The 27973-nt window shown below is 36.3% G+C and overlaps 2 protein-coding genes across 37 annotated transcripts; both read right to left on the bottom strand.

Moving 5' to 3' along the window:
• Nucleotides 1–261: 261 nt before the first annotated feature.
• Nucleotides 262–6602, bottom strand: LOC147840121 (uncharacterized). Of its 35 annotated transcripts, none has more exons than XR_015511006.1 (11): nt 6519–6602; nt 6011–6101; nt 5297–5346; nt 4606–4903; nt 4235–4365; nt 4059–4102; nt 3838–3929; nt 3611–3758; nt 2327–2398; nt 1813–1900; nt 262–464 (listed from the first exon to the last, which is right to left on the bottom strand). XR_015511006.1 is itself a non-coding variant. In XM_087286686.1 (11 exons), the coding sequence occupies exons 4-7, from the start codon at nt 4645–4647 to the stop codon at nt 3925–3927; spliced, it is 225 nt and encodes a 74-aa protein (XP_087142812.1). In that variant the 5' UTR covers nt 4648–4903; nt 5297–5346; nt 6011–6101; nt 6519–6602; the 3' UTR covers nt 262–464; nt 1813–1900; nt 2232–2398; nt 3611–3758; nt 3838–3924. The 35 variants fall into 35 exon arrangements, 33 of the variants coding, with proteins under 33 accessions (XP_087142812.1, XP_087142810.1, XP_087142813.1 ...); XR_015511007.1 differs by having other exon boundaries at nt 3611–3741; XM_087286686.1 differs by having other exon boundaries at nt 2232–2398; nt 4059–4105.
• Nucleotides 6603–11079: 4477 nt separating this feature from the next.
• sall3a (spalt-like transcription factor 3a) lies at nt 11080–26128 on the bottom strand. 2 transcript variants are annotated; one of them, XM_087286575.1, is made up of 5 exons: nt 25113–26128; nt 15290–17634; nt 14515–15169; nt 14062–14396; nt 11080–12568 (listed from the first exon to the last, which is right to left on the bottom strand). In XM_087286575.1, exons 1-5 carry the CDS (start codon nt 25192–25194, stop codon nt 12137–12139), a joined length of 3849 nt encoding a protein of 1282 aa, XP_087142701.1. In that variant the 5' UTR covers nt 25195–26128; the 3' UTR covers nt 11080–12136. The 2 variants fall into 2 exon arrangements, with proteins under 2 accessions (XP_087142701.1, XP_087142700.1); XM_087286574.1 differs by having other exon boundaries at nt 14515–17634.
• Between the last annotated feature and the right edge of the window lie 1845 nt (nt 26129–27973).

The raw sequence follows: 27973 nt of genomic DNA, 5'->3' as shown, positions 1-27973 counted from the left end.
TAGACAGGTTAGGGTAATTAGGCAAGTTATTGTATATCGATGGTTTGTTCTGTAGACAGTCGAAAAAAATTGCTTAAAGGGGCTAATAATATTGACCTTAAAATGTTTTTTAAAAAATTCAAAACTGTTTTTATTCTAGCCGAAATAAAAGAAATAAGACTTTCTCCAGAAGAAAACATAACATTTTCTTGCTCTGACCTATATTTATATAAATAAAACTGGTTGTAAATTGTGTACAATGTTCCAAGAAAACAGACAAAATTAAAAGAAATAACCTGTCATTTACTTTTGTTTTATCTTGTGGAATGTTGCTTACACATAAAAGGGGATATATAGGTGGAATAAAAAGTGTGTCGCCATCCTCGAAATTGTTCTTGTATGTTGTCTTCATCTTTAGTCTTCACAAGTAAGGCTGGCCCAAACCGGGACTGCAGTAGCCAAATCTAATCCTTGTAGTGGGAACCCTTAAATAAAGCAAGAAACCAAAAGGAGAAAGATTAGCATTGCAGCAGTTCATATTGCCACAAATATATATTATTTGTTTCATGACATATAACTGGAGTATGTGTTATGCAAGTGACTAGCTAAAATGTGTAATTTAATTTAAACTTAAAGAGTGTGTCTGAGCACTAATTTTCAGAAAAGCCATTTGAAAGTTAAATTCCTTGTGAAATCATAATGAATGTTTTTTTTTTTGGTTTTTAGTATCATTGTGTTAGTATAAATGTGTCTCTAAATATATGTCAAATCTTCAGATACGATAAGTTTCGTCAACTAAAATGTCACACTGTACACCACATTTAATATATCATAGCTAGGGCCAGGAGGAATCTGCAGATGTTTTTTTGCTATTTCTGCTGAAAATTTTGGTGGAAGTCTGCGGATTTCTGCAGAATTATTTTGGGAGTATCATAACTAAAACCTTAATATATGAAATAAAAAATAATATATTTTAAAGTTTTATTTAATGTTTAAAATGCAAATCCAATTAGATTCACTTTATTTGGTAAATAAAGCAAGTTTTTTATATAACATATCTAGTAAGACAGAAAACATTACTGTACAAACCTCATTGTACATAAATCAGATGAACATTTTCACATTAGTCAATAATATTACTGAAATTAATAAAAAAACTGAATAAATATAGATTTACACACATTTACTCAAGTAAATAAACAGAATTAATGATAGGCTAAACATCTGCGGGGTTCTGCGAAAAATCCGGGTGGGCCTAATCATAGCTTTATTTCTGCTACAAAAAGGTTTTTCAGCAAACAACTTCTATTATATGTAGGCTATAGAGGAGGATATAAAAAGAAATGATATATTCAACTCTCTAATTAAATGCACCTTATGCAGCTAATCAGGTCTTTTAGGCTTATTTGAAAACTTAAATGACGTGTTGACCACAGTTGAACAACGCTCAGTGAGAATACTTTTTTTCCACAAATTCTTTTTGTTCTAAAGAAACATGTCTGATTGCTAGCAATCATCAAAGAGCAAACTTTTTTTTTTTCAAATAAATACTATGCTTTTAAAAATAAACTTTTCATACATCAAGAATACTAAAAATATGTTTATTTAAAATGTTTTATATATAAAAAAAACAGCTTGAAGAGAGAATCAGTACATTGGAATACTATTTTTTCAGAAGGATCATGTGACACTATTAATTATATACATTGTATTAAATTCACAGTATTACTGCTTGACTGTATTAATTAAATAAAGCTGACACTATCAGAAGAGAATTTACCATACCAACCTAAAAGCTATGAAACAGTAGTGTATGTTTAAGATGTTACTTACTAGTCCTATTGTACTTTGGAGAGGTTGTCTGACAGGAGGATCCCTTCAACTCAGCAGAATTCTCAGCAGACCATCAGCGTACACCAATCTAAGAATAAAATAAGCAATTTGTTAAAAACCAAAAATATATATTTTATATTTCCAGGTTTATAGGAAAGAAGAAAGCTAAAGCAGATTTAAAATGTAGAAAAAAATAAAACCTATTGACAATTTAATGGCACAACATACCCTAAACTAAGCACACTCAAATGGTTAATTTTAACTGTTAAGGATTATTAATCTGGGGAATGAAAGGCGGAATGAAAGGCCAACTTAGCCAGCCTATGTTTTACGCAGTGGATGCCCTTCCAGCTGTAACCAATACACACTCATTCACACACACTTATACACTATGGTCAATTTTAGCATACCCAATTCACCTATGTCTTTGGACTTGGGAAAACCGGAGCACCCGGAGGAAACCCATGCCAACACGGGGAGAGCATGCAAACTTCACACAGAAACGCCAACTGACCCAGCCGAAGCTTGAAGCAGCAACCTTCTTGCTGTGAGGCAAACGTGCTACCCTCTGCGCCACCGTGCTGCCCTGTTAAGGAATCAGATTAATATAAATTAATTGACATGTTTATTTAGTGTCTGACACATTAAATATTGCATTTTTAAATATTGTCTCATTTTAAGATTTATTTCAGAATTAACTATAGAACCTGGATATGTCGTCACATTTTCATGCACAGCAGCATTTCCAAGAACATAGAAAAACAGAATATAGGCCAACTGAAAAAAAAATAAATAAAAAAATTCTGAGGGTATAATCTTGGATAAAAATATCACAGTTTCACAGTATTGTGATTACTGCTCTGAAATGTGTTTTTTTTTATCTCTGTGTAAAAAACAGCTACTTTTTCCCCATTGAACACAATATGTTTTGTTTTAAGAAACATTTAAAATATTTTGTAACAGTAAACATGCCAGGCTAAATAATAATTTAATAAAATAGTACTATCTTCATTAGACTCAAAAACACTGATTTCTTGTGAAGGCATAATAAGCTATTTGTTTTTCAGATGTTTGCTGAATCGTGAGCTGACCAGTAGCTTTTGATCTGGAGGGTCTTTTGCTGCTGTAAATAATGTTGGACTATTTTTTTAAGTCTTTGATAACGCGCTAAAAACCATATACAATGCATCCGGAAAGTATTGATACTTTACTTTTTCCACATTTTTAATGTTTCAGTCTTATTTCAAAATGGATTAAATTCATTAATTTCCTCAAAATTCTACACACAATCCCCATAATGTGTGTTGACCCGATTTTAGTTAATCATTTACAAGTTAATATTGCCTATATGGATTGTAATTTAAAAAAAAATTAACATGTAAAATTGCAGTGTTAAATGCAATGCCATCAAACATTTTAGACGCACCAGTGCAAAAAGCTAGTCTAGAGCACTTGGAATGCTGGTGTAGTTCTAGTTAAATTCAGTTCAGTTAAAGCTGTATATGCAACAGGTCTCAAGTAGAGGATTTAGTATTTAACTAATCTTAACAACTAAACATTTACGAGTCTGTATTAGCCAGCTCATGTACTACAATGTAACATACTGTATATTGCCACCTTGATACTTAAGCTTTCTTTAAAATATTTTGTGTTCAACCGATTAATTAATTCTTTCATTTAATTTTTTCTGTGCAATAGTATAGCTTACACTGGTGTATTTGTATGGACCCCCCAAAATAGCGGAGGCCACTTTCTGGCCACCCAAGTATAAACTTCTAGCCTAGCCACTGTGAACTACCTGTCTGTCCTGCTCCAGAACTCTTTGTCGGCTGCTTGTATGTCTGGATACAGCTGCACAAGTCTTTTAACACTGACAAATACAGCCTCTGCACATCCTCACAACCAGGAGAACAGAATGATCAGGAGGACCTGAAAAATATAACCAACTGAAATCAGTTGAAATGTATTTTGTCTTGTGATGATGACACAAAAATAAATTATTTTTCACAAAGGATGTGCTGTTACCTATGAAACGGTCTATAATGAATGATCTTTTTGATCCTGTTTCCTTGATGTCATTCACTCAGAGATGGTTTGGACATTTGATTGTATCTAAACTGTAATGAATTTAAGTTACAAAAACATTGATAGCAGGACCATTGATCTTGTAACTTATACAAATTGTTAAGTATTGAACAAGTCTGCAACCAAACTAGTCAAGTTAATAATACTAATCTCAACTCAACTATGATTAGTTGTCTTGTTTCTGCTGCCCAGACGGTCTCTCCACCTGCTTATAAAAAAAGGAAAAAGTATGGTATTTTTACAACAATGAAACTGCAAACAACTTAACTATAAGGGGGTAAGCAGTGAGCATCTTTTATTATAAGCAATTTACTGAATACTTTGTCACTGGTATTACCTAAAAACCAAATGTCCCAAGTTTGGCTCATAGCTGTCCACACATCTGCCCAGTAGCTTGTGGTAATACTGAAGACACTGATCAGCTGGTCCAACTGAGTTTGGAGTTGAACTGCAATCAGGCATCCAATACTGCAAAGAAAGAGAAACTCACTTTGGGTTAACAAATAATGTAATAACATCCACACATTTCAAGTAATTGTGCAGTTAATTCTCTTAAAATGAATGAATGAATTCTCTTATTGAATTTTCTGAGAGCTTATGAATATATTTTGTCTTCCCAAAATAGCATGTACTGAAACACAAAATTATATAAATATAATTTAATAAGAGCGTGACGTGGTGGCACAATAGGTAGTGCTGTCGCCTTACAGCAAGGATGCTGACTCGAGCCGCAGCTGGATCAGCAGGCATTTCTGTGTGTAGTTTGCAAATTCTCTCTGCGTTTGGTGGGTTTTCTCTGGGTGCTCCGGTTTTGCCTACAAGTCCAAAGACATGGGGTACAGGTGAATTGGGTAGGCTAAATTGTCTGTAGTGTATGAGTGAGAATAAGCGTATATGGTTGTTTCCCAGTGATGGCTTGCAGCTGGAAGGGCATCCACTGCGTAAAACATATGCTGGATAAGTTGACAGTTCATTCCGCTGTGGTTACCTCAGATTAATAAAGGGACTAAGCAGAAAAGAAAATGAATGAATGAATGAATGAATGAATTTAATAAGAGTTAAACTGATCTGTTAACATGTCTGTCAGGAGCTGATCTACCTGTTGTCAAACTGATGAAAATGTTTTCTCAATTTACTTTAACATTTTTGTGTTTGTTTATGTTTTTATAACTTGCAGCCATTGTTAAATTTAAAAGTATTTTAAACATGCATGGACATCTAAATGCATATAGGGCACATATCTCAAAACATTATGAAATATTTCCAGATAAATCAATTTTGAATTAAAATGTATATTAATCTCCAGACTTGCATCTCCCTGATCTTTTTAAAAGAACGGCCCCTCGTTTGCTCATCACTGTTTGACAAGTGTCTGGCAGTCAGTCAAAAATATACTTACATATAAAGATGTTCATCAGCAACACGGCACTTAGGTTAAACTTAGACCTCCTTTTCAGTTGATGTGGAAAACAAAAGCAAAAGAAAGAAAAAACAAAACGACTGAATACAAGTTGCATATCATGCCTGTACAATTAAAAAATTATTCATTTAGGGCTTAAATTGACTTAAGGATGAGTTAAGGTGTAAGGGATGGGTGAACAGTGTAAATATACATGTAATTCATAGCTATGATGTAAAGCTAAATTTTCAGCATCATTACTCAAGTCTTCAGTGTCACTTGATCTTTCAGAAATCTTTTTTTAAGATGTTGATTTAGTGCTTGAGGTTGAACTAATATAATGGTGATTATCAAATGGTGCTGATTTGCTGCTCAAGAAACATTTCGGATTGCTATCAATGCTAAAAACAGATGTGATGACAAATAATTTAGTGTAAACTTTTTTCTAAGATTTAATAAATCAATTAATCATAAAAAATTAAACAAAATGAAAATCACAAATATTACTTCATTAGCAGCAAATCTATATATTTACTAAGTTCTGAAGAATCATGTGATGTGAAATTTAATACCACTAACATGTTGCAATGTCAAAACTTTCTTAAAACAACTGCAATAAAGAGAAGTAACAGATGCATAATATATAGACATGTAACATGTGCATAATGATGTGCAATGGAAATTCATATGAATTAATCCTATGCTTAAAGTTACCTGTCTTTCCTGTATCTCTGTGATCAGCTCCCTTCAGAAATTTAGGAATCTTGAGTTATATTTTCTGTAGCAGGAGGTTATTCTCTCACTCCTGAAACCACAGAACACTTTTTTACTTAACATTTAGTTTAAGATAACTTACCATGAAATATCAAAACACGATTGAACTTTTGATTCACGGTCCTTTACAGTAACGTTACAATGCGTATGTTAGACTACATATGGAGTGCATTAAATAAAACATTGACAAAACCTCTCATCTACACATAAAGAATAAATAAAAGCCAAAACTTTAACAAACAAGTTTAACAAGAACTAACATTAAGTAAGTTAACGTAATATTACCCCGACGCTAACGTTACCAGTGCTAATATGCTAACGGACTTTTACGAAGACTTACCACTCTTATATAACATAATATTCAACTGAATATTCATCAATTGCCAATAATAAATGTGTGAAGAACAGTTTTATGTAGTATTTGCTTTGTTTTAGGGACTAAACTTACCTGAAAACAGTCAAAACGGCAGCTTGAGAGAAGTCGTGTTGTGTCTTTTAGGTGGTGTCGTGTCGTGTTGTAGCTTCGTTTCCCATAGCAACATCCTCTCAGCTCCAGTGTTGGAATGAGACGCGCGCGCGCACATCAAAGTCATGCAGTATTACATTTATAAACATGATCACTCCATAGACAATTTAAATAATAACCTTGTATTTTATATCTTGAATTTAAAATGTATTTAGCAGTTTTATATACGCTATTATCTTTAAGACGAGCTTTATAGCCTACTAAACTGTTACAAAACAAACACTTTATTTGTGCATCAGATTCACTGTCAAAAATAAATAACCAATAAATATAAATGCAAGTATATATAAAACAAAGATGTCACTCTGTAAAAAGGTGTTTATTTTAATTAAACAGCCGAAATGCAGCACATACTTGATTTTTACACTGGGAAAAATGTATTAGAAAAAGCCACAATAAAAAAAAGCAAACAGCAGTTAACACCAGAAAAAAACAACGTTTTCATTATTAAAGCATAACAAAAAAACTTTTTATATTTTAATGAATTGAAATCATATATTGTAGGCATTTTGGTCAGTTTTACAGCATTAATGTAGGCTATTTAAAGCTGGACCGACCGACGCAGTTCACATGATGCATGTCGCGTTTGTCTAATTTATTATGCACGCAAAAACTTACTTGTAAACCAAATATGTTGCCGGATTCTTTCATGGGCATGAGAGATCAAGTGCTTATGAAGTGCTTCGTCGGCCTCTGGTCGTTAACCGATGCAGAGCCGACGTTTGTTGAGCTGGAACAATAGAACACACGACCGAACGATCATGCGTATGTTTGGCCGACCATATACCGATGTTAGAATTAAAGGGGCCGACGTGTAGACCTTCGGCCGACGTCGGCCCAACGTATGTGTGCTGTCTGGGGTAGTGTACCGGAGTACTACCATCTGGCCAAGTTTCAGCTCTCTCGGCCTTACGGTTTGGTCTGGGCAATAGTGACTTCGGCAGAATAATAATAATAATAATAATAATAATAAAAATCTTAACAAAAACAATAGGGTTTCAGCGCTTCGCGCTTGACCCCCTAATAATTCTACAAATAATAGTTTGATTAAATAAGTGAAAAAGCTTTCAAAATTGTCATTGGTTTTCCGTTGTTTGGCCTGTAGGTGGAGCACAGAACTGCCAAACGTCTTCAGCAATGAGGTCTTTAGTCTGAGCAGAGCAAAAAGAGAGCATCAGAAAATGAACATTACACAGCTTTCAGGAGTCATATTGTGGTATTTCTTAATTATCTGTATTTTTAGGGTCAGCTGTGTGGAACTGTGTGTAGCACGTGCACTGAAAACAATTTAAGATCAGACAGAGATTAAGTATGCTATGCTAATTGTTGTGCTACAGCATTTGTCATGTGAAAGCTATAATGGCTAACAAAATCAATGCTACGTGTTGTAGTGTATCTGTTGTTTATACTCCTAATTAGAGATTTAAATAAATTATTTTATTAAATTACTGATAATAATTACTTATTACTTATTTTTATAAGAACTATTTAAAATGCCTACTTTGAAAAGCTTAAAACAGACTATCGAGAGGTTTAATACTGCACAAATAAATGTATCTATGTATCCGAAGTTGTCATTTTAGCTTTTAAATTGTATGTATGTATTTAGATATAGGTTGAGCATTTGCAGGATGATGTTGAAATACCCAATGTGCTGTTATGGAAAGTAAACAGAAACTAATTTAGTTTTTATAGAGCAGTCACAATTATGTGTAATGTAGAATACATAATCAACTAGCCTATATATTTTTAAAAATGTAGTTAAATAATTGTTTACCAAGGACAGATAGAAAAACACAAAGTAAATAAGATGAATCAGAGAAATATGACATACACTCACCGGCCACTTTATTAGGTACACCTGTCCAACTGCTTGTTAACACAAGTTTCTAATCAGTCAATCACATGGCAGCAACTCAATGCATTTAGACATGTAGACATGGCCAAGACGATCTGCTGCAGTTCAAACCGAGCATCAGAATGGGGAAGAAAGGTGATTTAAGTGACTTTGAACGTGGCATGGTTGTTGGTGTCAGACGGGCTGGTCTGAGTAATTCAGAAACTGCTGATCTACTTGGATTTTCACGCACAACCATCTCTAAGGTTTACAGAGAATGATCTGAAAAAGAGAAAATATCCATTGAGCGGCAGTTCTGTGGGCGCAAATGCCTTGTTGATGCCAGGGGTCAGAGGAGAATGGCCAGACTGGTTCCTGCTGATAGAAAGGCAACAGTAACTGAAATAACCATTTGCTACGACCGAGATCTGCAGAAGAGCATCTCTGAATGTACAACACGTCCAGCCTTGAGGCAGATGGGCTACAGCAGCAGAAGACCACACTGGGTGCCACTCCTGTCAGATAGGAACAGGAAACTGAGGCTGCAATTCCCACAGGCTCACCAAAATTGGGCAATAGAAGATTGAATAAACGTTGCCTGGTCTGACGAGTCTCGATTTCTGCTGCATCATTTGAATGGTAAGGTCAGAATTTGAAGTCAACAACATGGATTCATCCATGTGTGTGTGTTGTGTGTGACCAGGGGTGAAGCTAGAAAGGTGGAGTTAGGACGATTCTAACAGGGCCCATGCAACACCCCACCATAAAAAAATTGTCATAGGTACCAAACTAGCTAGCAGCGCCCCTGTGTGTGCTTATATACATGCGAGGGTGACAGTGTATGTGTTTAGTGTGTCTGAGCATGTGTGTGAGTTTGCATTTGTGTCTGTCTGTGTGTAAATGTTAGGGTCAACTTATGTGCATTTCCATGTGGGTGTGACTGTGTGTGGACAGTCTCAGAAATAATAAAGGTACAAAGGCTATCACTGGGGCTGTACCTTTTCAAAACGTACACTTTTGTAACTTATAGGTGCACATTAGTACTTTAAAGGAACATTTTTGGGTATACTTTTGTACTTTTAATGTACTATGAAGTACACATTGTACTTTTTAGGTGTCGATATGTACCTTTAAGTGGACCTCACTTTAAGCTGTATAGAAGTGTCTTAAAAAATATGTAGTCAAATATTATTTACTGTCATCATGGAAAAGATAAAATAAATCAGTTATTAGAAATGAGTTATTAAAACTATTATGTTTAGAAATGTGTTGAACAAAATCTTCTCTCCGTTAAACAGAAATCGGGGGAAAAATAAACAAGGCAGCCAATAATTCAGACGGGCTAATAAATCTGACTTTAACTGTAGGTGTACTGTAAGAAAAGGTACCTCCTCAGTGACAGCTTTCGTAACTTCTTCAGAGAGTGTATGTGTATGTGTGTCTCTGTGTGTGTGTCCCTGAGTTTTTAGAACCTATTTAATTTTATCCGGTGATATATGATCAACAGACTGTGGTAAATAACAGTGTAAAACTGTACTCATGCTACATACAGCCAGACATAAAGACAGTACATCCAGCACTGCAGCTAAAACCCACATCCAGTAATTCAAATCATTTGAGTTTAAAAGGCACCCTTTCACAAAGTGCTTTTAAATCTTCAGCATATTAAATTATATGATTGAATTTCATAAAATTACCCCATTCCCAGGCTAAAACAAAAGTCTTTATATTTTTAGTCAACCCTGTAAAATTAAGATTGAACATTTTTATTTGATAATTGTAAGTGATAAGCACAAGAATGTCTGGAATGCAATATTCATAAAAACAAGACAAAAACGGGGAAATAAGCTGCAGAGTGACCTGCAGACAGAGAGCGTTCATCTTCATTCTCAAGGAAAGATTGGGAGATATCGTTGGTCATGGAATTTATATATGGAGTAATAAAAAAACATTTAATTATACTACTACTACTAATAATAATATTCATTCATTCATTTTCCGTTGGCTTAGTCCCTTTATTCATCAGGGGTCAGTCCACAGTGGAATGAACCACCAACTTATCCAGCATATGTTTTACACAGTGGATGCCCTTCCAGCTGCAACCCAGTACTAAGAAACACCCATACACTCTTACATTCACACACATACACTACGGCCAATTTAACCGGAGCACCCGGAGGAAACCCACACAAACACGGGGAGAACAGTGCTACCCACTGTGCCACCGCGTTGCCAGGGCACTGGCCAATCGGTGCTTTTTAAAATACTATTGGTTGGGTTAAGGGAAGAGGGTGGGTGGGGTTGTTGGTCAGTCAGTCTGTCGAGAGCGGCCTCTGGTGGATTTATGTGAGAACAGCAGGCGTAAATGGCATTCGCGAGAGAAATTTGAGATCTGTAAAAACGTACACGGCGGCCTCTGGTGGTTTCGTGAACACAAAATCTGCAAAAAAAAAGTAGCTCCTGGGACATATTTGACACTCTCTAGAAATGTTTATCGGGGTACGTAATCACCTATTGCATATTTAGGGTGCAGAATTTTTTTTTAATCAAATTTTAATGAACTATTTTATTGATTTGTTATCCCAGTTTCATTTCCCGTAGACGAAATTAGTATGATAGAAAAGCAACGGTCATGATGACAGTATAGACAGCATTAAACAGACAGGATCTGTTGTCATTTTATTTGAGCTTGATAAGACAGAACGTCTTGAGATTTGGGAGCAGAAAGCTCATATTCCTGTGCTACATCCAGAACTCACATTTACAAACCCCAAAAAAGCGAACAGGAAATAAAGTTAGAGATGGCTCAGTCCCACATAATTACAATCTCACAAACAAGACCATTCCTCTAAAAAGTGCATTCACAAACATAACAAATTGACATTTCTTTTGTGTGTTACAAAATATGCATACCAGTCGTGTCTGTACTCAGTAGGTTTGCTGTTGTTTAACACAAACTCTTTTGTAAAACTCTTTTTATTTCTTTACAAAGGATAAAAAAGAGGCTTGTGAGCGTAGCAGCTCTAGATATCGTAGCCGTCCCACTGTGTAGCGTAGCTGTTACACATTTACAGGCTAGATATCTAGAAAACAAAAACAAAACACCTCAGTATGATTGCATTGATGATATTTTTTTGTCTCATTATATATTTAAAATTCAAATTTGGAAATTAAATTAAATAGAAACTCAGGCAATTAAATATATTTCAATACCCGCTGTTAAGTTATCATAAATATTAAGACACGGCACATTAATATAAGACCACGGCTGGAGAATGAATGTAAAGATTAAAATAGATACAACCATTTTGTCTGGTCAAGTGTCTAGTATGAAAAAGCTGATTAAAATATCCAATTTCATGTCCCCCCATGTACCACAAAGCAACCATATGTCTATCCGCATAGAAATAGCTTTTCTTTTTTTTTTTCTTCCTGCGCCAGAGCATCGTAATACTTAAAAATCAAACGGATAGAAACCAGTAAGTACCATGCAAACCTTTCAAGACAAATGTTTCACACAAAGTCTCCTTGTATGAATGAATGTATAGTAGGGACTGAAGAACACTAAAGACTAGAGCTCCAAATCTAGACAGCATATCAGACTTCATTTGTACAGTATAATACACAACTCAAACGGGATTAAGTATCACCTTCCACATCACAATCAATTTGGGAGTCTGTATCGTTTTCCGAAAGTGAATCGTCAATTAATCCCAACTTCTTTGTCCTCTTCCCTGAATCTGGAGAAGGGATGTCCGGTTCCCATTTCCAGGTTGGTCTTCTCAAGTCCAGTCACTGGAGGGCTGCTTCCAGTGCGAGACCTTTCTATGCCTCCTGACATTCCTCCTACAGCAGGAATGCCACCACCACTCAGACTAATGGGAATTGAAGGAATGCCTCCGTTCTGAATGACAGAGATCTCATTGTTTTTCATTGCCAGTCCACTGGTGATGGCTACAGCATACTGATTCCAGAAGCCTGGGTCTACATTAATTGCTCGTGCGGCGAGATCCTTCTGAAACATCTCGCTGAATTTGATGGCATCTCCCCCTAGAAGAGCCATTGGGTTTTCCACTGAGAGTCGTCTACCCCGACGGGCTGGAGCATTGTTCCACATGTGGGTTCCCATGTGGACCTGAACGGAGAATGGTGGTTTATTTTATACAAGTCAAACACACAAAGGAAATCTAACATTGGTAACACTTTTGAAGAGGGTTTTCATTTGTAAACATTTACAATCATGACTGAGATTTCATGCATGCTTATGATGACTGTCGTAAAGTGGCATTCACTCAGTTTTGTCATTTTAAATGCAAAGGTGACATTGTTTAGACATCACAAGCCCCCCGGCAGTTCCGGAAGTCTCCCGCATATGCATATTAACTCCCTGATGCCTGCAAATGAGTGATAATGCCCCGAATATGGAGGCATCAACAACTCGCAGCACCCACCAACCCACCTCCCCTCCCCTGCTCCTCAAATACATCTCATGCAACCACCCCTCTACATACACGTCATGCTCCCAATTGACCACCAACCAATCCCACCCCCTACTCTTCTGATATGTCACGGGACACCAAAACACCCCCTCACCCCCACCGCACTCTACCAATATGTCACACAACCCTCTGCTGGTCTACGTCCCAAAAATCCTTGACTTCGCCAGCCCCGGAACTTACTTTGCCCAACTTGGGATGTCTGCATTGTTTGAGATGTCTGTTATGACAACTTGACATTATCAAAGACTGTCATAAATCTGTCATAAACATGATTGTCATGAGGCTATTGTGGTGTCATGAATTCATTCATTCATTTTCTTGTCGGCTTAGTCGCTTTATTAATCTGGGAATCGCCACAGCGACTAATCCAGCATATGTTTTACGCAGCGGATGCCCTTCCAGCTGCAACCATCTCTGGGAAACATCCATACACACTCATTTACACTCATACACTACAGACAATTTAGCTTACCCAATTCACCTGTGTTGCATGTCTTTGGACTATGGGGGAAACTGGAGCACCTGGAGGAAATCCACGCGAATGCAGGGACAACATGCAAACTCCACACAGAAACACCAACTGACCCAACCGAGGCTCGAACCAGCGACCTTCTTCCTGTGAGGCGACAGCACTACCTACTGAGCCACCAATTTTAAAACTCCTTCGTTAATATTTTTTTTTACTTTTTAACTACAGTGATACAAGTTAAAACTATGGTTATAATGTTATTAAATATTAAGTCGATAGATTATTTTTATTTTTAGACGTTTTTAATGAGAATATACATGTTTATAAGGAATTTTTGACAAGTTATGTTGCCTTGGTAATGGTCAAGTTGTCATGACAACGAAAATGGCAAGTTGTGATGTATAGACATCATAAGTATCTCAAACTATGTCAACTTTCCATTGAAAATGGCATAACTTAGCAAATGACATGCATAAAATCTCATTCTTATTCATGACATGTACCTTGTCATGAATACAAAGGTATCATGTCAGTCTTTACGAACACCCCCTTCAAGTAAAGTCTTATCAAAACTTTATTTTTAATTTTTTTATAAGTATTTCTGAGTTTTGAGTGTGCTTTGTGATATTAATCTGTATTAATACTAAACCAACACCATACCTTCAGATTTCCCTTTGTGGTGAAGGCTCTGCCACAGATGGAGCAGCCGAATGGTTTCTCGCCTGTATGAGTGCGCTCATGGATCTGAAGAGCACTGGCTGATGAAAAATTCTTCCCACAGGAGTGGCAGTTGTGTTGTTTGGGGGTCCGCCGAGGTGGGGGCGGTGCCAGCATTGGAGTGATGTTGGAGCTTATTGTTGTCTGAGCAGTAGCAGTAGGTACCTGCGGACCAACTGGTAAGTGGGGCCCCTCACACAAGGCCGGCGGTTTACTGTGTCCATTCTCAAATTTCACTGTGCTTGATTCTGAGCTTATATTGCTGGGAGTGCTTAAACCTAAAAGAGGGAAAACATTTCATTTATTTCATTTGATTCATTTTGGTGATCACATCAAATCACAGTTTCTGTCATTTTTGATCTTGTGTTCAACATAAATTTATTAAAGAAATACTACCTCTGTCTCTTCCCAGGAACAGCAAACTGAAGGGATTCTCATCTTTGACAAATGACCTGGTGGGCTGTGTGGCAGTGAGATCTAATGCGCCCGTGTTTTCCGATCCAGGAGAATGGATGTCCAACTGTTCAGACTTCACCATTGCATGCGCCGAGGTTGAGGTCAAAGCCTCATCTTTGCTGCTGCTATTTGCCTGAGGAGACTTAGAGCGATGACTCTCGGACTGACTGTAGGTAGGCGATAAAGCCAGCATAGAGCCAGACGATTCAGACTGTGCTGGACTCCCTACACTGTGGTTCTCCAAATCTACTAGAGTGGAAGATAAGTCATTCTTGAGCATGTCTCCATTTACCCCATCAACTCCACTCCCGTTTTCTGTAGGCTTTACGCTGAAAGAGTGGGTAATGTTAACAGCTGGGTCACTAAGCTTCATCTCATTCTCAAAAGCACCAATGCTTGAGATAAGAGAAGTTGGGGGTGAAGTGCTAGGAGACATCTCTGAGTATAGATGGAGCTGTTTTTGCAGGTCCATGTTCTCGTCTTTTAGACCTGTTTCATCTTCCAGTGCTTGGTCCATCTCATCAATTAGCTCATCGTCGTAGTTGCTCATGGCATCTAAGCTCTTTTCATCAAAGGACAGATCTGCGTCTGTGTCCTGAAAAGTATCAGGCAGAGGTGTGTTAGGAATCTGTCCACCCATATGCATGCGAATGTGTTGCTGCAGAACTACGGCATTAGTAAACTTTTTCTGGCATATGGGACAAGAGTGCTGTACCCGGAGAGGGGGCTTTGATCTGTGAACCCCAAAGTGTGTCTTCAGGTTACCCTTGGTTGTGAAAGCACGGCCACATATTTTACATTTAAAGGGTCTTTCTCCTGTGTGGATGCGATAATGCATCTTCAGGGCACTCTGACAACTTAGGACACGATGGCAGATGACACACTGGTTGGGATCTGTCATCTTCTTGTCAATATTCTCCACCAGTTGCTGTAGTTTTGAGGTCTCTGATGTTTGCATAGAGTCCAGGAGGCCACCAAAAGGAAATTTGGGCTTGAATTGATTTGACGATATTTGTAGAGAGGGATGAGAGACTGCAGATGAAGAATTCACTGGATCTGTGAGCTGTGTTCTGGTGCTACATGTGGTTGTAACTATGGTTGTAGAGATCACTTGAGATATGGACGTGGTTGATATGCTTGTTTCACCAGGCCTGGTGGTGGAGTTGGCTGGTAGATGAAGTGCTTCAGGTTTGAGAACTGGAGGGGTGTTACTTGCCAAATTAGGTTGTGGTGAACTGGAAATTTGTGCAATACTGGTCTCAGTAATTAGGTGATTAGGAGACAAAGATGTACACTCGCTTGATGGCGGCGATGGGCTTTGAGGTGACCTATTTAAAGGGGAAAAACTAGTTGAATCGCCATAGCTTCCTATAATGCTGGGTATAGTAGGAGGGAGTTGCAGTGCTACTGATGTTGGGATAGTGGGCAAAATAGGTTTGCTGTCCAGCCATGTTGTAACAGGTTTTTCTGGGGGCAACGACATGCCGTAAGGTATACCTGAGCTTGTTGGAACATTGTCCAGATACTCGGGCACTGGATATGGGTTCATTTGGATATGCGGATACTTTTCTTTGTGTCTTTGAAAATGAACCTTCAAGTTGCCCTTGGTTGAGAAGCGATTACCACAAATGTTGCATTTGAAAGGCCTTTCTCCAGTATGGGAACGCAGGTGAATTTGCAGCGCACTGTCACTTCCAAACACCTTGGCACAAAATCTGCACTTGTGTTTAAAAAACGGATCTTCTGAGCTGGGTTTGGTGTCAAACACAGATACATTTGGAGGCTTTCCTTTGCGGTGCTTCATAAGGGCGGAGAGGGGATCAAGAGCATTGGTTGTTGCTGCAATACTGGCTAGAGGATTAGGGAAGATAACACTGTTGGATGAGCTGTGAGGTACAAGTGGAAGGCTGGAGGGGGATGTAAGCAATCTTCCATGAGTCAGCGTTAGAGGACTAGGTGTGTTTCTTGGAAGTGAAATACCACAATTTATTTCTCCCCCAGTTCCTGTGCTACTGCTAGTGCAGCTACTGCTGCTAATTGACACTGAGCATGGTGGCATTTGTGGGGAAACACCATTACTGGTTGTTGGGTATAAAGAATTTATTGCAATATTGCTTTTCATCCCAGAACTTGCTAGTTGGCCACCCGCCGGAGGAACACTGGTACAGGCTACATCCAGAGCTGAAGATACTGCCACTGAAGCCTGCACATTTAAACTGTTGTTCATATGAAGCTGATTTATAGGAGGTGTAATGAAGCCACGCAGATGAAGCTGCCCAGGCATTGCAGGTATGCTAGAGGATGAGGGTACTTGTAAGGCAGCATTTATGCTGTGGTCTACTTTATGACTGACAGCGGTCTGTGTGGGAGCCTGATTGTTTATTAGTGCCACCTGGCTCCGAATCTGCTCGATCAATTTAAGTTGACGCAGCTGTTGTTGCTGCAAGGCCATAAGTTGATCCAGAATCATTGGGATAGCCATAGTTGACACTTCACTAGCTAGTGCTCCCCGGGCACCCTGAGAGAACTGAGCCACAGCCACACGGGTCCCATGCAGTGTTTCCAGTGTGACATTAGTGCTGGGTATAGAGTATCCTGCCCCAGAAGACTGCTTGTGATCCTCAAGTGGAGGTAGGCTTATGTCTGGCTCAGCCAGTGTAACTGGATCATCCGGATCGATGGGCTTCTCGGGAGAAAGTTCCACTTCCATGGGCTCATCTTCTTTCTCCAGTACAGCGCCCGATTCCAGCATCATCTCTGCTCCTTCATCACCTTCGGTGGGCATGTGGCTTACCTCTACTGCATCCTCGCTGTTTGCTGGATCGCTTACACAGCTGGGCACAGGTGATGGCTCAGGTAGGTAGTCCTGTGCCGGATCTGATGTCACTTCATTGTCACTGATAATTAACACGAGTGGATTCTTGGTACAGGTCTTCAGATGTTCACAGAAATCAGACCACTTAAAAAATTCCGCACAACACTTTTCACACACATGGGTCTCTTCGCTCCCGCTGCGGCTCTCATTTCCGCTGTCTGAATCATCCACTCCTTCACCTGAGACTGAGAGGGAAGAGGAAGACGAAATTGAAGTGCAATAAATTATAAAATGAATACATTAAACATTTATTTTTGCACAACTTAAAGAAATACCACCCGTTTGATAATTCTACTCTTCCCGTATAGCCTGTTGAATTATACCTGACTATATATATTCTTTAAAAGGATTAGGGTCTATCATTTATTTTAATTACATTTTTAAAATGGATTCAATGAAACAAATTTATTTCCAAAGTTTTTATAAAAGTCAAGGACAATTTATCTTTAAAAATCAGATTCCCTACTGCGGACATGACACGTCACATTTCAGTGTCTTCATTAGTATTTTCAGATGTGCAGTTAATGTCAAAATATTAGTACAACATGCATACATGCATTTATGACTAACTACAGTTGTTAGAGCAACCACATGCTCTGTACATTATGTATCATGTCCAGTCCTAAAAATCTGTTCTAATGACATATTTTGCTTGTATGTTGTGTACGTGCTACTATAATTCTCTGGTCTTAGTGTACTGCAAAGTTTGGGTTGGGTTATGATGATAAAATACATAAACAATTTATGAACTGCATTATCATTCATTTATTTTATTTTCGGCTTAGTCTCTTTATTAATCAGGGGTCGACACAGCGGAATGAACCACCAACGATATGTTTTACTCAGACGATGCTCTTCCAGCCACAACCCAACATTGGGAAACACCCATACACTCTTGCATTCACACACATACACTATGGCCAATTTAGCTTACTCAATACACCTATAGCGGATGTTTTTGGATTGTGGGGGAAAGGGAGCGCCCGGAGGACACCCACACGAACATGGGGAGAACATGCAAACTCCACACCAAAATGCCAACTGACCCAACTGGCTCGAACCAGAGACCTTCTTGCTGTGAGGCGACTGTGCTATCCATTGCATTAGTTGTGTTAAACGTAATAAGAAAAACTAAATGGCTTTTTCACCTTTTTATTTCCTTTTTCTACAGCCAGATAGTAGATAGACATATTTAGTGTATGTCCAACCACAATAAGGATACATATTTTAAAAAAAAAATCTTATTCTCATCCAACAGACTATATATTTTATTATAATTAGCAACAGATTGATATAGACTATATACTGAATTTACACAGCAATTTTGTGAAAGTCTTATTTGTTTTATTTCGGCTAGAATAAAAGCAGTTTTTAATTTTTTAAACCCAATTTTAAGGACAAAATTATTAGCCCCTTTAAGCTATATTTTGTTTCAGTAGTCTACAGAACAAACCATCGTTATACAATAACTTGCCTAATAATCCTAACCTGCCTATAGTTAACCTAATTAAGCCTTTAAATGTCACTTTAAGCTGTATAGAAATGTTTCGAAAATTATCTAGTCAAATATTATTTACTGTCATCATGGCAAAGATAAGTAAGTTATTAGAAATTAGTTATTTACACTATTATATTAAGAAATGTGTTGAAAAAAATTTCTCTCCAATAAACAGAAATTGGGGAAAAAATAAACAGGGGAGCTAATAATTCTGACCCCAACTGTATACCTGTATTATTTTATTAAGTAAAGCATGTATAGCTTTCAAAATTAAATTTAAATAGCAGTAATCGAAACATAATATTGAGTAAAAACCCCAAGTTCACAAATGCATAAAATAATAATAATAATACACACATTTTTAAACTATTTGGAATGTTTTTCTACTTCAATCAAATCATCTTTTATTCCATAGCGCTTTATGCAAAGCAGATTATCTCCATGCAGTTTTACAGTGATAAAGAGGCGAAGAAGTTTTATCATTGTGTAACAATGTTCAGTAAATCAACTACTTCCGAAATGCCTTTTTAAAAATATATTAAAGATTCAGTCAATTTTATTTGAACGCTGAGCTAAATTGACTGAGATAGCTTAAATAATTTCATAAAGTCTAGCATACACTACTGTATTTAGTACACAAGCTCACTATTGCTTTAAGCGAAATGTATGAGTTTATCAGTTTAAGCTTGTTTAGTGTTAATGAAAACATGCCTTCTGTGTATCCAGTAAAGAAAGAAACAAATGTTGAACAAATAGAATCAATGAGAATAATGAAACATGTATGCAAGAGGCTTTAAAGCATAATAAAGCTTTTTTTTCTGACAACTGATTTTTTTTACTGCCTGCTGATATTTAACTAAAATATTAATCGTTTTTATTAGCGTGCTCTGATTTCATATTTAATGATGCCATGATGTTTTTTTAATGGATTGGAATTAAAAGTTTGATCAAGCCAGCACATTTTGCTAAATATCTGTATAATATCAACATGCATTCTCTACAGAGCATCACTAATTGTTGAGTGCTGAGGAAAATAAATTAAACTCCAAAAAAAAAAAAAGAGAGAGTGAGAAGAGGTGGCTGAGATAATTCTACATGTTGTAGCACGCACACACACTACTGTATCTATTATACCAGCTACTATTACTTTATTTAAAATGTATGATTTTTTTATATTTAGCTTGTTTTATTTAAAAAAAATAAATAATGTTTGCAAACATTTATTTAAAAAAAAGATAAAAGTAAACATGCATGAGAATGACGGAACATGAGTAGTTACAGCACAATGAGAGTTTTCACAACTGAGGTTTTGTCACTGCCTGCAGATGTGTAGCCAAAAGTTAATCATTTTATATTCATATTTATCGCAATAAACCAAATTAAACAACATCATGATAAACACTCTGGAATAAAAAAAAAATGCATATTTAGCTAGATATCCCTGGCATATGCATATGCATATTGAACTCCAAAAAAAAGAGAGATGGGATGAGGTGGTGAGATCATTCTACATGATGTTGCACACACATACACACTACTGTATTCATTATACCAGCTAGTATTACTTTATTTAAAATGTATGAATTTTTAATATTAAGTTTGTTTAATTAAAAAAAAAAATCATGTGCGCAAATAATTATGTAAAAAAAGATAAAAGAAAACATGCTTGAGAATGATGGAACATGAGTGAGAGACATCGAGTAGTTACAGCACAGTGAGAGTTTTTGTCACTGCCTGCAGATGTGTAGCCAAAAATTAATCATTTTATATTCATATTCTTTCATTTTCTTTTCGGCTTAGTCCCTTTATTAATCCGAGGTCGCCACAGCGGAACGTACCGCCAACTTATCCAGCATTATTTTTACGCAGCGGATGCCCTTTCAGCCACAACCCATCTCTGGGAAACATCCACACACACACACTCATACACCACGGACAATTTAGCCTAACCAATTCACCTGCACCGCATGACTTTGGACTATGGGGGAAACCGGAGCACCCGGAGGAAACCCACGCAAACACAGAAAAAACATGCAAACACCAACTGACCCAGCCGAGGCTCGAACCAGCGACTTTCTTTCTGTGAGGCGACAGCACTACCTACTGCGCCACTGCATCGCCCTTACATTTATATTTAACGCAATAAACCAAATTAAACAACACCATGATAAGCACTTTTAAGTGGTGGACTGGAATTAAAAACCAGCATATTTAGCTAGATATTCCTGGCATATGCATATTGAACTCCAAAAAAAGTTTGATCAAGCCAGCACATTTTGCTAAATATCTGTATAATATCAACATGTATTATCTACAGAGCATCACTAATTGTTGAGTGCTGAGGAAATTAAATTAAATTAAACTCCAAAAAAAGAGAGAGTGGGATGAGTTGGCTGAGATAATTCTACATGATGTTGCACACACATACACACTACTGCATTCATTATACCAGCTACTATTACTTTATTTAAAATGTATGAATTTTTAATATTAAGCTTGTTCAATATCAATGAAAAAAAATTAAAATTTTGCAAACATTTATTTAAAAAAAGGATGCATGAGAATGACGGAACATGAATGAGAGACATCGAGTAGTTACAGCACAATAAGAGTTTTTCTCGACTGAGGTTTTGTCACTGCCTGCAGATGTGTAGCCAAAATTTAATCGTTTTGTATTCATATTTAACGCAATAAACCAAATTAAACAACACTCTTGAGTGGTGGACTGGAATTAAAAAAGATGGATCAAACCAGCATATTCAGCTGAATATCTCTGCCATATGCATTACATCCAGATCTCAACTAAACTTTAGGTAATTAAGGAAAATTAAATAAAGGAATAAAAAAGTGTGTGTGTGTATACCCCCTCACAAATCTATTTTTTAAATACATATTTTTATTAGGAAGCTATACAATATTATATTAGTGCATATACATTAGATTAGTCAGTACTGAAGCCAAATCTGGAGCTTATCTAACAAAATAACTTACGATAATAGTCCCAAAACTAGTACATCCAAATGTATATGTCATAGAAAAATATTCATTCATTTTCCTTTTGGGCTTTGTCCTTTTATTAATCTGGGGTCACCACAGCGGAATGAAGCACCAGAAAAATATTAAGTACAACTTTAAAAAAAAAAAAAAAAAAAAAATATATATATATATATATATATATATATATATATATATATATATATATATATATATATATATATATATATTGTTGAAATTTTGTAGGTTGTAATTTTTTTGTGCAATTATTTGGCTTGAATTTAATTGTATTATCTTTGAATATCTAAATATGTTTGGTGGCTAAAATTTTATTGTAATAAATCTATCTGTTTAATAAATCTGTTTTGTTTAAATACACTGCCTATGTTCACTGAGAAATGGATAAAAATATTCATTTTCAAAACGAGGTGTAGTTTTAATATTAAGCTTGTTTTATTTTAAAAAATAAATGTTTGCAAACATGAGAGACATCGAGTAGTTACGTTATGGATAAAAATATTCATTTTCAAAACGAGGTGTAGTTAATTTTGCTGAGCACTGTATATATATGCACACATACACATACAGGCATACATAGACACGCACGCACACACACACACACACACTACAAGTAAAATCCAGTTGCTTGATGTAACATTTAATATTTCAACATTAGACAAAACTGACAAAATTATAAACCGACTGATCAAAGCTCAAAAACACACAGTGTATTCAAATGTTATTAATTATCACACCTTTAATAAGAAGGATAAATTAATTGTTAAATATTACAGTAAATGGTAAACATCAGAATCATATTTATTTTTTTTATATTTGTTTGTAAAATATAAAAGCATGATAATAACCATTTAGAATGAACACAAAACATTACAATTAACTTTTAGTTCGAGAAAACAGCAGTGAGATTATCATAATTAATACTTCATTGGGCATGTGTAACCCTTTTTTTATGCCAAAGGAACATCTGTACAAATTGCATTCAAAGCTTGACATCTATTGGCCACCCATGATGGTGCCATACAGCCAAAGGTTAAGTGCATGCAGTATCAAAGCACTTTAAAGCAGCCCTCCTCAGGGACAAATAGAGTGGTGGACAGAACTGACTGGGTGGGGGGGGGACAATGACTGCTTCTTGTTGGCACACCACTGAGTTCCCACACAAAAGAGTTTGTTCAAGAGTCAGGCAAACAAAAGAGAATGAAAATGAGCGTTTAAATACTCGTGCAGAGAGAAACAGAGGATGTGACAAAAGAAAAAAAAAAGTTACTCGAGCAATCTTAGCAGTTGTATACATTACACTAAGACGTGTAGAATGGAGATGGTGCATGGACATTTAGACCTTAGACCATATGGTTAAATTCTCACAGCATGAGCGATCATGTCATTAGATTACTGTAATGGGGAAACAATCAATACTTTTGTTGCTATTCAAATGCGGTAGAATCCAGATCATACATCAACAGGGTACTGCCAGAAACATGAGTCAATATAATAATGCTCAGTGCGCCAAGGAGTCAAATGTGTTACGGCTTTAATTGTTATTAAGTTTTTAATTTTCATTTCTTGCTAACTCTCTCTGTTTATATGGTATTTTTGAATTAATGTGATCAATGTGTAAGATGGAGGACTGACTAATATGCACTTACATTATAAGATGTCTGAATTTTATCAAGACTACATACAGTATTTAACTGACTGATTATTTAATATTTGATTTAATAGTTCATATGTAATGCTGCTGTGAATGCCAGACATATTGTTAATCACTTGTTTATTACTTAAACTAAGTCTTGGAGTTCTTCAGTCCTGAGGTGTTTTAATTTTTAAATGAATTTTCATTAGAGTTTCACAAATTAAAAACCCTTAGGACCGACAACATGGTGACTTCTGAACCATGGTGTGAAAGATTTCACAGAAAATAATAAATGCATTACAATAATCTAAAATGAATCATTTAAAAAGTATGTCAAATTTTTTACATATCTCAAAAGACTCATGGCTAATTAATGCTTTTTCACATGATGTTGTAGTAAAATGGCAATAATTTACTCTTAAATTATATATTATAGAAACTACAGAAAAAATGTTGCGATAACAATGTGAGTGATTGAGCATGAATTACAGATGCGACGAAGGTTTTTCCTTTCACTGAGCTATAAACATTGAAAAACATTGCGTGAACTATTACTATTAATAATAATAATAATAATAATAATAATAATAATAATAATATCATCATTGTTGTTGCGAAAATAAACATTTTTCGAGGAGTTTTGGGAAACGGGTTTTGTAGAAAAACATAAGCCCGAACTGTTTTATTTCTGCAATATCATGAATTAACGGAGTTCGTGTCACTGTAATTGCAAATGTATTGGCATTGGTATTTCTTTCACGATAATTAGTTATGCTACATTATGCATCTACCAACAATTATTAATATTCAAAACTAGGATGTAAAAACATATACATTTATATAAATGCACAGGTTTAAAAACATATTTTTCTATAATATTTGCCTGACATATTTCTGTCTTTCTTTCTTTCTTTCTTTTGCTGTGCCAGTGATTAAAAGAAGAACTAAGTTTAAAAAATAAGTTAAATAGAAGAAAAAATTAAAATGACAAAGAAAATTCATTATTTTAAGCCGAAAGTCAGCCGTTTGTCTTTAACATGTTTTTGCCACGCAATTCTTTAAAAAGTTTGGGGTCTCAGAGTAACATGCAGTCAAAGCAATAAAATGATTAATTAAAATTAAGATTTATAGACGAATATGTCACTTTTAACTAAATTCGCGTCAATTGCAAATTGATGCATTATATTTGTTATAATCTATTAGCTAATAAAGAGTCCCAAAAGAATAGCAAGATCTACCTTTTGCTATAAGAAAAGTATCATAAACACTTTCAATGTGACCACTTTAACATCATAATACCCTTATTTTTTTGACTCTGATCTAATTATAAAGCATTCTAAGGCGGAGTAAAAAATAAACGCAAAGCAAATCCGGCAAACTACATTTTAAGCTTTTATTTGTTGATCAAAAATGTAATAATTTTCTACCACTGGCTCACAGTTACACTTATTTGCGCTCATTTAATAAAGCAGCACGAAGCCATAAGAGAGCCCAGAAACAAACACTGGAAGACTCACCGTGTTCAGGAAGCAGCTCCAGAAGTGTCGGGTCCTCGTCCGATCTCAGCTGCTGTGGCTTCGCTTGCTTCCGACGGGACATTCTTCAGCTGCGATATCTTCCTCATTCACAAACATCAGCAGAGATCCGCTGAAAAAAAATCTTCTCAAAAAGTCAAGCTGTAAAATAGCGCAGATGATCTTCTGTTATGTGGATGTATCATTATGATAGTGAATGATACTTTGAATTGGCAGAGCTCCAGTGGGCACACTGATATGGAAATGAGGGACGGACTCCGCAATTTACTACTTCACCTTCAAACATCACCATCCACCCAAAATCACCTCTAACGCCCAGAGGAGGAGGAGGGTCAATTGTTTTCTTTTCTCTGTGGGGTTTTTCCTCTGTACTTCATTTTAGCATGATTTTACTCTGAACTTCGGACGGTTTATGTATATTCCCAACAGTTAGTGGAGTGAGAGGAAAGTGAGTGGTACGGGCTGCTCCGGTTCAGAATAACTTTTCTTCTTTGTAAAGGTTCGTTTCGTCCATTAGTTGATACAATGAACGATTAACACAGTCATCTCTGAGCAAAGAAAAAAGAAAAGCATACTTCGTCCTCGGATTTTACCAATTTTTCCAGTGTCAGCAAACTGAAGTTTACTACGGTAAGCCTGAAGTAAGGTAGCCTAGATGTCTTTTAATTAACAATACTTTGCTTCACCAATTTAAATGTAAGATAAAGTGTTCGAATCATGAAAAGTTCATCAGTTTAAATGTGTCCCGTCGTATATCACTCCTTTCAGGATTCTGCGGTGGTTTTGTCTTCCTCAAGCCCGTTTAAGGACTCTCGCTCCAGGCCTACAAATCAGCTCGAATCGTTAAAAGAAGGTTCGCGAAACAAACCGGCGTTTCATCTGAGGTTTTCAGGTGTGCATTCGGCTGGGTGATGATGCGGCAGCCGCAGAAGTTTGATAGTTCTCGGTGATGGCGCTGGAGAGGTGTGTGTCCGTGTGTGAGACTGTGTGTCGAGTGTGAGGGATTTGCCGAAGGTTTGAACTGAGCCCATTGCGGAGAGCGACCGCTAGGATGTAGCAGGACACACCAATTCACCTCAGCCCGTCATCTGATGCTCTGACTGCTTGAAATTGACCTGATAAAATTACTCAGTGTATCTTATTAGGAGAATTACATTTGGTCTATGAATATGCGCATGGAAAACATGCGATAACGATTTAAATTCTTTAAAAAATCAATTAGACAAAAGAAGAACACATGTTCATTTGTATGAGGATTATAATTAGTTTACAATTTAGTTGTTCCTTCATTATTGATATAGGAACTTTATTTGTTGACCCTTTTATTTATGGTTTGACCCTTTTATTTATAGTAGGCTATATGCATATAATTGTTACAGTGTGTGTGTGTGTGTGTGTGTGTGTGTTGTGTTATGACGTAGGACTACGCATCGGACAAAAAGTTTCTTTTAGAGCAGGTTTATCACACTTTTTTTTCTTTTAACCTTTCACCTTTCCAAAAGTTGTGTTCAAAAACATTCAATCTTCTATTAATACATGCAGAAGACAAAATCAACCGCTGATAATTGCAGGAGTGTAGCTCAGGTCCTGTATCGATCGGCGTGTCCTGCTATAGAGAGATAAGAACCCTCACTCTTTACTGCAATATCATTTCTTTTGACCTATCTGCTCGCTACAGACTTATGATGAATAGCCGAAGCAGCTAAAGTCTTTTATCACGAGAGTATCCCCTTGATATAAAATTGATTCTTTATAACTAACTTGACACACAGAAACCAAAACGCCCACTTTGCTATTCTCAACAATATCAATATCTTACTGCAGGTCTTCTCTTTATGTATAGGACTATGATGATGAAAGTAGACAAAATCTTCATTAAATCTTTATTTAGTCACCATAAATAATAATTTTTAATAATTTTTTTTCCAAAACAAGAAAAAATACTTATCAGATATCATGTTTAACGTGTTACACATTTTCTATATAGATGTAAAACAGCGTTTGAGGCAGCAGAAATTACCTTAAAAATGTGTGAGCAGTGTGAAAGTCAGGGAGGCGAGGGGATTGAATGGGGAGGGTGTGCTCTCAGTATTCAGCGGTCTAGACGAACAGCAAATGTGCTTTAGCCTAACGAATCCGCTTAAAGCTCTACGAACTGTTCGTAAAGGCAGGCAAAGCACCGATACGGTGTTGTTTATTGTATTCGTTGATTCTTCAGCGATGGATGTGATGAGCTCAGAAGTCAAAGAGAACAGAAGGCAAATCTGAACCGCGACTTGAATCACAGCGACAATTGCCAGGTAAAATGTGGCTACTGAGTTTTATTTGAGATGATTTTTACTTGTGTCTATATATATATATATATATATATATATATATATATATATATATATATATATATATATATATATATATATATATATATATATATATATATATATATATATATCATATAAAGTGATTACATTGTCTGTATTTTCTCTAACAGAAGGAGTTACTTTGGCCCACAGACATTTTCTGGTCTGTATGTCAAATGCAAACCAGTAAAGCAGTAATGCCATTTTCGGTTCTTGTTTTTCCAGTAAAGCCATGTTGAGAAACAGTGAAAGTTATTGAAATTAGGAGATACAAAATCTACATGTATGAAGAGGGTGTATAAGATGACATGGGGGTTTGTTTTACATTGTGGAAAAATATAATGCATTTATTTAGTATATACTCATCTGCTTATTTGTAATATTAGTTAGATCTGGACACACACACACACACACACACACACACACACACACACACACACACACACACACACACACACATTTAACAGGAGTATTATTTAATAAAAA

Source organism: Danio rerio, chromosome 16, assembly GCF_052040795.2.
Source record: "Danio rerio strain M-AB ecotype USA chromosome 16, GRCz13ab, whole genome shotgun sequence".
Taxonomy (NCBI): domain Eukaryota; kingdom Metazoa; phylum Chordata; class Actinopteri; order Cypriniformes; family Danionidae; genus Danio; species Danio rerio.
This window is presented reverse-complemented; position numbering and strand designations above follow the sequence as displayed.

Bases quoted from the DNA above. Each gene is read 5' to 3' on its own strand.
- LOC147840121 (XM_087286662.1), bottom strand. The intron at 4,366-4,605 runs GTAAGGCGACAG...CTTTCTTTGCAG, and splicing joins CTCGAGTCAGCATCCTTGCT to TATTGGATGCCTGATTGCAG. The intron at 3,742-4,058 runs GTTGAGTTGAGA...TATATTTTTCAG, and splicing joins AAACAAGACAACTAATCATA to GTCCTCCTGATCATTCTGTT.
- sall3a (XM_087286574.1), bottom strand. From the start codon at position 25,194: ATGTCCCGTCGGAAGCAAGCGAAGCCACAGCAGCTGAGATCGGACGAG. The intron at 17,635-25,112 runs GTGAGTCTTCCA...CTTCCCTCTCAG, and splicing joins GGAGCTGCTTCCTGAACACG to TCTCAGGTGAAGGAGTGGAT. The intron at 12,569-14,061 runs GTATGGTGTTGG...TTCTCCGTTCAG, and splicing joins CCACAAAGGGAAATCTGAAG to GTCCACATGGGAACCCACAT.